The sequence below is a fragment of the Schistocerca americana genome, chromosome 1 (assembly GCF_021461395.2).
Source record: "Schistocerca americana isolate TAMUIC-IGC-003095 chromosome 1, iqSchAmer2.1, whole genome shotgun sequence".
In the NCBI taxonomy this organism is placed as follows: domain Eukaryota; kingdom Metazoa; phylum Arthropoda; class Insecta; order Orthoptera; family Acrididae; genus Schistocerca; species Schistocerca americana.
In genome coordinates this window covers 237,579,164-237,588,479 of record NC_060119.1, presented here as the reverse complement: position 1 = coordinate 237,588,479, position 9,316 = coordinate 237,579,164, and the positions used below count along the sequence as shown (strand labels likewise).

At 38.1% G+C, this 9,316-nt stretch overlaps 1 protein-coding gene across 1 annotated transcript; it reads right to left on the bottom strand.

Moving 5' to 3' along the window:
* Positions 1–6,988: 6,988 nt before the first annotated feature.
* Positions 6,989–8,059, bottom strand: LOC124622600 (3-hydroxyacyl-CoA dehydrogenase type-2-like). Its single transcript, XM_047148392.1, has one exon. The coding sequence runs from the start codon at positions 7,888–7,890 to the stop codon at positions 7,123–7,125; it is 768 nt and encodes a 255-aa protein (XP_047004348.1). The 5' UTR covers positions 7,891–8,059; the 3' UTR covers positions 6,989–7,122.
* Positions 8,060–9,316: the final 1,257 nt, after the last annotated feature.

The window sequence follows — 9,316 nt, the reverse complement described above, 5'->3', positions numbered from 1 at the left end:
CTTTCCTTTTCTCACAGGGATTCCAACAGTGGAATGGTTGTAAAACGTATGTCAAAGAACATATAAGAATCACTCTCTAGTGTTTGAATCAGTCGAAGCACAATACTGGCCCTTGGCCATAGTTGCTTTCAGGCAGAGTTGTTGATTTTCCCTATTAAATCTCAAAATCTGCAATTAATTCTTTGCTCATTGATGAAAAATTTTTAATTCTTGGGTATGGTTTTTTTTGTTTTTTGTACATATTGCTTCAAGAAACAATGACCAGTAAAAGATATCATCTACTCATCAATAGAGTAATGGCCTCTGCTGGGATGAGGCAATTTGACACAGGCAATCCTCATGAAGTCTATTGCAGGTTTTGACCTTTCCAGAGAGCATTCTTCACGTTCACTTCTGGAAAACTATTTGTATCAACAAGATGCAACAACTTTCATACAGAAAAGAAGCGATCCCTTGTGATACTGTCTACTATTAATGGAAAGCGAAATCCATGCTGCCAATACATTGTGAGACATGGGTATTTGATATTGTTCATTAGAATGGGTGCTCTAAAAACATTTTTTTACTTCCTGCATGGTAACTCCCAAAATGTGCCCTGTTTTAGATAAATGATCCATGTTTGTGTATATTGATATCGATGCAAGCTCAAAAAATTCATCAGGAAAGTATGTTTGAAAGTACTTTATAGGAATCAATGGAGATTCATGAAAAATATCAGATAAAGGAGGGCCTCGTTAAGAAATAGGACGTTTGCTCCACAAATGTTTTCTTGCTGTTACTAGATTCAGTTGTTGGGCACATTGGGGTACCTGCTCATTTTGCATTTGCTCTTGTCTTTCACTTAAAAGTTTCTACCTGCTGGTTTTGAACTAGGGGCTGCTTCTTGGAGTCATCAGATGAACTACTACTTTCAGCAATTTTCTTCTTAGGTGATGGCATCCAGGATTCATCAACAATGTCATCATCACTGTGAATGTCCTCCATATCTGACTGGGTGAGAAGGTATTCAATTTCTGCATCTGTCAGCGATACTAGAAACAGGGACACCTATTAACCTCAACAACTGAAATCAGTAAAAAAAAAAAAATATGGAGTAGAAGCCTAACCTGTACAATTTGAAGCATCTAATGTGGAAATAGTGCTGAATAAACAATCCTTATGCACTGCATTTGATTCAGTAACCATTCAAATATACTTCGAAATTTTTACGCACTCTGAAAGCAAGGGGAACAAAATAAAATTTAGCAATACCTCTGTGACATCTCAAGGCCGCCACTGTCAGAGAATGTGAAATGAATTGCCACACAGTGCAGCTCTGTGGATGAAACACTAACTAGAATGGACTGTAGCACACTCTCTGAAACTTGCACTATTGTGTCGTCCAGGTTTCAGTGGTCGCACTTTAACCATGTCACTGTAATCTGCCAAAAAACATACCCACACTATTGTGCGTATATCGCCTGAAAGGGATATGCAAAACACACACACACACACACACACACACACACACACACACACACACACACACACCAGATATACAAATTTGCACTTCTTTTTACCACTGTACAAAAAGGTTTGCACTTTTGTGGAGGTTCATTGTCCGTAGGCTTCTTTCGGAACTATAAAATTTAAGTGATGAACCCAAAATTTTCAAATCGAAGTTGAAAGGGTACTTCTTGCTTTTTATTCTGAACAGGAGTTCCTCACAGCAGTTTTGCATTGTAGCATATTATACATTGTAAAACTGTGTATTTCAATACTTTCATAGTTTTTTGTTTTTGTATTTTCTAATCACCATTATGTGAATGATGTATTGACACTTTCCATGACCAAACAGTAATGGCTCACGTGGTGCCACAGAAAATGTGGGACTAAAATCTACCAATATCGTTGCAATCATTTATTTCTAACATAGTCTGTAACTGTTACTTTGTAGATGTAGGCTGTAAGTTCATATAAACTGTAGGCTATCCTCCAAGCATAGTGGTGAAACCTAAACCAGGCATAGCTGAAAGAAATAAAATTATTATAAGTGCTTAAAATTTGAGGGTTATTTTTCATCAGCTATTTATTTACCTCTACAGAAATGTTCACATGTTCTTGTCATATTTTTTTACTATGTTTTTATCTTATAGTTACAGCAGCTTATTTTCGTCTTGAAATGCATACAGTCATGTCCTGGTGGCTTTGCTTTAAAGTTTACAGTTTGTATGCAATTTAATCTTATGACAAGTGTTTCTTGATGGTCAGTAAAGTTTTCTTGGTTTTGAACAACATTCTGTTTCCATTTACAAGGTTTAGGAACATTTGGTTTACTCACATAGGTTAACTCAAATTAACAATTTTGAGTGTCATGCCCACAATACCACGGTGCCTTCAATCTTGAAATTAATGCCATATCCGTAATATTTCATGTACAACATCATACTGAGGACTGCCATACCAATAATATTGTTGAAAGGCAGTCTTCATTAAGATGCTGTCCCATAACATTATGCGTATGGCATTCTTTTCAACAGTAGAGGCAAAGTAATATTACAGGCATGGCACTCCAAGTGTTACACAATGAATATGTTCCATTATATTTTTATAACAGAGGGAAACATTCTACATGGGAAAAATATATATAAGAAACAAAGGTGCTGTAACTTACCAAACGAGAAAGTGCTGGTAGATAGACACAATAAAAAACATGCACACAAATTTCAAGCTTTCGCAACCCAAGGTTGCTTCATCAGGAAAGAGGGAAGGAGAGGGAAAGACGAAAGGATGTGTGTTTTAAGGAAGAGGGTAAGGAGTCATTCTATATATATATATATATATATATATATATATATATATATATATATATATATATATATGCTTGTGTGTGTGTGTGTGTGTGTGTGTGTGTGTGTGTGTGTGTGTGTGTGTGTGTGTGGGCGCGCGAGTGTATACCTGTCCTTTTTTCCCCCTAAGGTAAGTCTTTCCGCTCCCGGGATTGGAATGACTCCTTACCCTCTCCCTTAAAACCCACATCCTTTCGTCTTTCCCTCTCCTTCCCTCTTTCCTGATGAGGCAACAGTTTGTTGCGAAAGCTTGAATTTTGTGTGTATGTTTGTGTGTCTATTGACCTGCCAGCGCTTTCGTTCGGTAAGTCACCTCATCTTTGAGATATATATATATGGGTGTGCGCGTGTATACCTGTCCTTTTTTCCCCCCTAAGGTAAGTCTTTCTGCTCCCGGGATCGGAATGACTCTTTACCCTCTCCCTTAAAACCCACATCTTTTCGTCTTTCCCTCTCTTTCCTGATGAAGCAACCGTGGGTTGCGAAAGTTTGAATTTTGTGTGTGTGTTTGTTTGTGTGTCTATCAGTATACCAACACTTTCGTTTGGTAAGTTACTTCATCTTTGTTTTTAGATATATTTTTCCCATGTGGAATGTTTCCCTCTATTATATTTACACTATATTTTCATTGATACCAGATGTACTGTGTGCATCCAACTTTTCTTTCATTTGTACCCCTTCTGGTTTACCTTCTTTATCCCATGCAAATGACAAACGTCAGCAGTTAAGCATCGTAACCTCGGTACCATGAACTACATAGTACATAATTTCTCCTCCTGTTGTGTTACAAGATAAATTTCTATGGTGTTTCAAAAATGTCAGTGATGTTCATTAACAAAACAAATGAAGTAGATAAACCTCACTTCAGTCCGGATCCACAAACAATGGCAGTTTGCAAATGTTGAGGCATGGATGGGGATTGCATTGTTGCCGATTCCAAGATACAGCTGCAGTACGCACAAGTGCTCGAAGAAAGTGTATTTCCTGCAAATTATGCCTCTCACTTTATGCAAAATTTGTCACTTACCACCACCATCAGCAATGCAACTCACAACAAATGGAATAGAAATTCACTAAACAACTAGCTCATTTGAGGGGAACAATAGCAGACATGCTTCAAGTTCTGTTTTCTACCTCATATTCACTTCTGGCAATGATACAAATATGCATAAAATGACAAAATAGCACCTTGATTCAAAGTACATATCAAACTGTAAAGGTCCCTATTTCTGGGTGGTTCAGATGACATTAGTTTTTACATTTGTTCCTCATCTTAGGTAAACCACGCTCTTATTTGAGATGGAATGCGAAAATATTTCGTCCTCGTCAGTCCCATATGCTTGCCTTAAGAACCTAGAGTTGAGTTCACGAATTATAATGAAAAAGCCACCACACTTAAAGAGCACTCTCAAGCTAGTCAATCTAAAGCTAATATACGTGCCTTTAATGATGGAACACTAGATGAATTATGTTCCATCGAAGCGAAGGGAGTAAGATACTACATAGGTCCAATTCCATTCGAGTTTGGTAAGAAGAAAGAGTAGAGTTTAACATCCATTCAATGACAAGTTCAAAGAAGGAACAAGCTCAGTTGAGGGAAGAAATATAGCTGTGTCCTCCTTTAAGAAACAGTACTGGCATTCGCCTTAAGTGATTTAAGAAAACCTAAATCACAGTAATCAGACGAGGATTTGCACCACCATCTTCACTAGTGCAAGTACTGAGTCTTAACCACCTAACTCAAACCGAGCCAGTTAAAAGGTCGACGAAAAGCCAGGGCATATCTACCATCCCTAGTAGGAACACACCTGTTAAGGCACTGTACCATTCAAACCTGTGTTCAGGGCAAGACGACCTATATTTAGGCATTTTATTTAGCCTTCAGTACAAGCAGAAAATTTAGTTTGCAACTTATACTTTATTAGTGTAGAGTGACCGTTATTGAAACAATGTTTTTCAGTTGCTCCACCTAACACTGCTTTGTAGGAAAGAAAATGTATGCACTTTGACACCATTTACATTTAAATGGCTTGCAGTGACTGCGTTAGATCATTAGCCATTGATGATACTAGGTTAGTTTAGCAAACACAAAAGGCATCCAACATTGAAGGTGAAGGCACACAACACACCAGATCTGAAACGTACCTTACATGCATGAGATTCCCACTGCATCATGTGTGGTTTCCCCTTATTTGCCTCGTGCATGTCAACACAATGATATGGATTTTTAAATGCAAAGTAAGAGAAAAGTTTGTCCATTTACTTTTTAAAGTATCAATCAGTATAGTTTATTTAGTAATAAGGAACTTTGGGCAGTGTTTCATTTGATATACATGTGTAAGATTGTAATATAAATGTTTTCTTTAAACTATTTATAAATCTGAGCCACTTATTTTGCTGTGGGTGACTATACAACCCTGTTAACATTTTTCAGTATACACAAAAGACTGCTATTCAGCTGTTAAGTAGCTATACAACAGTTTTATTATTCCTATTTGCTGTGACTAACTGCACATGCTCTTTGACTGATCACGTCAGCTTATCTGTTTAGTTGATAATTTTTGTAATTGATGATTTATTTACATGTTTCTTCTCAAAACTGCCTGCATCAAATTAAATTAGAAATTCTATATCCATAATGTGTGCACACAGTAATTTCACACTTCCCATAGCGGCTGTCGAGAGTGGAGCAATCTGTGAATCATTGTTAGTACTGCTCTGTTTCCAATCAATGCTAACAGTTAGCAAATAATACCATTAATGCTAACACTTTATAATGATTCTTGTAATTTGTAGCACTAAGGTATCAGTTTTGATTGTGTAAACTTTTATATGATCATTATTACCAGGTGTTGCTGCGTTCTCGCAGCAGCACAGTTTGCTTGCCCTGTTAGAGTGGTCTCTGTAGAGAAAACTGCTGAGTATGTTCACTGCTAGCATTCCTGTGAGAATTAACATGTTACTGTATGTTCACAATCTTTTCATTCAGAAGGTGGAGCACTTTTCTTGCCAGAGAATCGTATACTCTTGCCAGACAGCCCCTAGCACGCACACATACACGCCCCCCTCCCTCTCCACATATACAAACATATAAATCTGGAGCCTTAACAACAACCCCTTGAACTGCAATATTCGTATGCTCCAAGACACGACCTACTGTGGTAATGGCAACAAAGGATCTACATAATTTTGCTACAGTATGGGAACAGCTTTAAGATCAATGACATCTTAATTTCACAAAGAATATTCATTGCTTTCCAAGTTACCTTCAGTGTCATTAATTCTGATATTCTCTGTGGGCTTTATGCACATTGCAAAGAGAAGAAGCAACACTGCAAAAGTAAGATGACAGCTAACAAAGGAGCTTCACTAATATCTAAACAATTGTAAATAACAATCATGGAAGCAAAATTAATGATACATGGTTCACATTAACTGAAATGGCTGTAAATAAATTTAGGCCTAACAGACTTTTTCAGGTGTTCAGATTACAAAATGAAACTGCGCATACGTATTGAATTCCCCCCGACAAATCATGGTTGTGTAACAGACTGATCTGTAGCAGAGCTCCAGATCTGTGTTACGTTGGAAGGTGACATTTGTTGTGAGTTATAGGGGGGCAATGAATGCGAAAGCAGAAAATCTGGGTGTGATAAACTGATTGGTAGTGAAGCCTAATGTGCACAACATCCATGCCACAATGGGGAGGGGGAATCCAACGCGTAACTTCTACCAAATGAAATTTTACTTGTGCAATATTTGTGTTACAATTTTGGAGACACTAATGAAAGATATGATCACATTGTATAATGACAGACCAAAAATTAAGTCACCTGAGAAAACTCCTGAGGTCTTGTTTAGCTGGCTGGCTACCTCTCGAATCACCACTGCTAGAAGCCTGTATGGCAGGTGGGTGCTCCAATACACTTAGCTTACCAGTCTGATAGACACCTGCTATTCGACACAGCCCATCAGATTTACTGACCACCAGCTCATAATCGCAAACGACGCAGCAATCGAGGATATCAACAACCTGTCAGAAGTGTAACAGTTCATACTACAGCTTACATGATAAAGTTTACTACCTGTGATATGTTCTCACAAAGACATTGGTAAATGACTAAGGTTTTGATAAACTTCGTAAAATGCAGTAACAAGTATACATGCCAACACTTCTTCCAGAACTTTATTTTTAACTTTCAACATATAAAAAATTAATATTTACAAAATATAGTTTATGTACAACAATTTCCCATTCTGGTGCATTTAATTTGTTGTAAACTAGTCAGTCAACTCACGGCTGCATCCTAATTGCACCATCAAGACGGATCACTTCACCATTCATCATTGGGTTTTCTATTATAGACTGCACCATCATTGCATATTCTTCTGGCTTACCCAATCTTTGAGGAAACGGTACCATTTTCGCCAAATAAGCTCTGACCTTCTCAGGCAGTGCTGACATCAGTGGAGTATCAAACAGACCTGGAGCAATTGTACAAACACGAATCCCTTGTATTGCAAGATCTCTCGCTATTGGCAGGGTCATTCCAACAATAGCTCCCTTGCTTGCAGAATAAGCTGCTTGTCCTATTTGTCCATCATAGGCTGCCACGCTAGCAGTGTTTATAACTACTCCTCTCTGGCCATCTTCATTAGGTTGGTTTTCTCCAATCAAACCTACAGCCAAACGAGTCACATTGAATGTCCCAATGGCATTGACTGTTACAACTCTTGTGAAATCTTCCAGCTTATGTGCTAGTTTTTTATTAAAATTATAGGTTCTAAAAGCGACGCCAATACCAGCACAGTTGACCAAGACATCCAGACGTCCAAACTTATCTTTCACAACATTGAGAGCATTTTGAACATCGTTTTCAGATGTTACATCTACAGGCGCAAATATAGCATTTCCGCCTAACTCTTCTGCAACCGCTGTTCCTTGAGAGGTGGGCAAATCACAGATGACAACACGGGCTCCTTGCTGCACGAGGCGGGCTGCTGTTGCTTTCCCAAGACCAGAGGCACCTCCTGTCACGAGACCGACAAGATTTTTAATCATTATGAATGTGTGTGTATCTCGTGACACGCACTGCTTAAGCACTGTGAAGTTCTACGATCAACTGCCTTCGGCCAACGTAACAACATGAGATAGCATAGCCTTACCCCGCTACATCACTGTGTTATCAACATAAGCAAAGATGTTCGTAGCGAAAAGGAAGCGGTTCTCCGCTGGGTTTACACTAGCAAGTCGCTTGCAGGAGTTATTGCTGCAAGTTATTGCGAACCGCTTGCAGCTTTGATTACACAGCAGCGCAAGAATTAAGCAAGATGCTTCCGCAAGTTCTTTGGCAAGAAACTTGCGTCAACAACTTATATGTTTTCAGCATCACTACGAGTGTCAGCCGAAGTATAAAATGACAAGTAGGCGGGTGGGATATGCTGCAGCTCTTGTAATTGTAATGAAAAACGTGAAAAAGAAAAACAGAAGTATTTGGGTTAGAGAGTGGACAATGAGAAGATCGCAGAATGGTGCCTACAATAACCTTTTGCAAGAACTTGTTATCGAGAGCATGGATACTTTTGAAATTTCTGCAGAATGTTTTCAAATCATCTGGAGTGTTTGTTGACGTTAATAGCGACGGTTATATCAAAACGAGATACAAACTTCCGTACTGCTATTTCAGCAAAGGAAGATTTATAGCTACAGGTGAGCTACGAATAAAATGGGCCTTTTCATTTATTTATGTGAAACATACAACCAAAATTTTCTTTGAAGAAGACTCATACAAGCCCCTAATGTACTTGTTTCATATTCCCGTCAGCACGATTTCTCTGATCGTACCCGATGTATGTAGAGCCATTTTTGACGTCTTGAAAAAGGAAAATTATTTGAAGGTATGTGAAAAGACGACAATGAAATTAAATTTTCATTGAAATAAACTGCATTTTACAGAATGATATGCTTATAAAAATGTTTTTTTTTCCTAATGCTCATAAAATGGAAAGTGACAAGGTAATTAAATAGAACATGTAATAATTACACATCTTTTTCCAGACTCCTAAAACTACAAGCAAGTGGATGCAGTTTGCAAAGGGGTTGTGTCTTCAAGTTATGCTACTTTTTCTGTGTACTTCTTTCAGAGATGTGTCGAATATCGACGAGATTTCATTTAATGCGCTCATCTTCTTCACTTCATCCTTAAAGTCCCGGTTATGCACGTTCCATATTTCGGGGTAGCTCTCCACGGCTTGAATAAAATGTTCTGTATCCTGCTTCATCCATTCCCGTTTCTCCACCATTTCTGAAATTTGTTTGCATATAATATACGTAAATGGTTGTATAAAATTTAGTCGTCACATTAAGTAAAATGTTAAACATGAGTGTTTTGCAGACGACATACTTACTATCGCTTCCTACTTGCAGGAAATAGAAATAAATCCTAAAAGCTGCAAGTTACTTGCAGATACTTCTTGCGTGGTGTTCA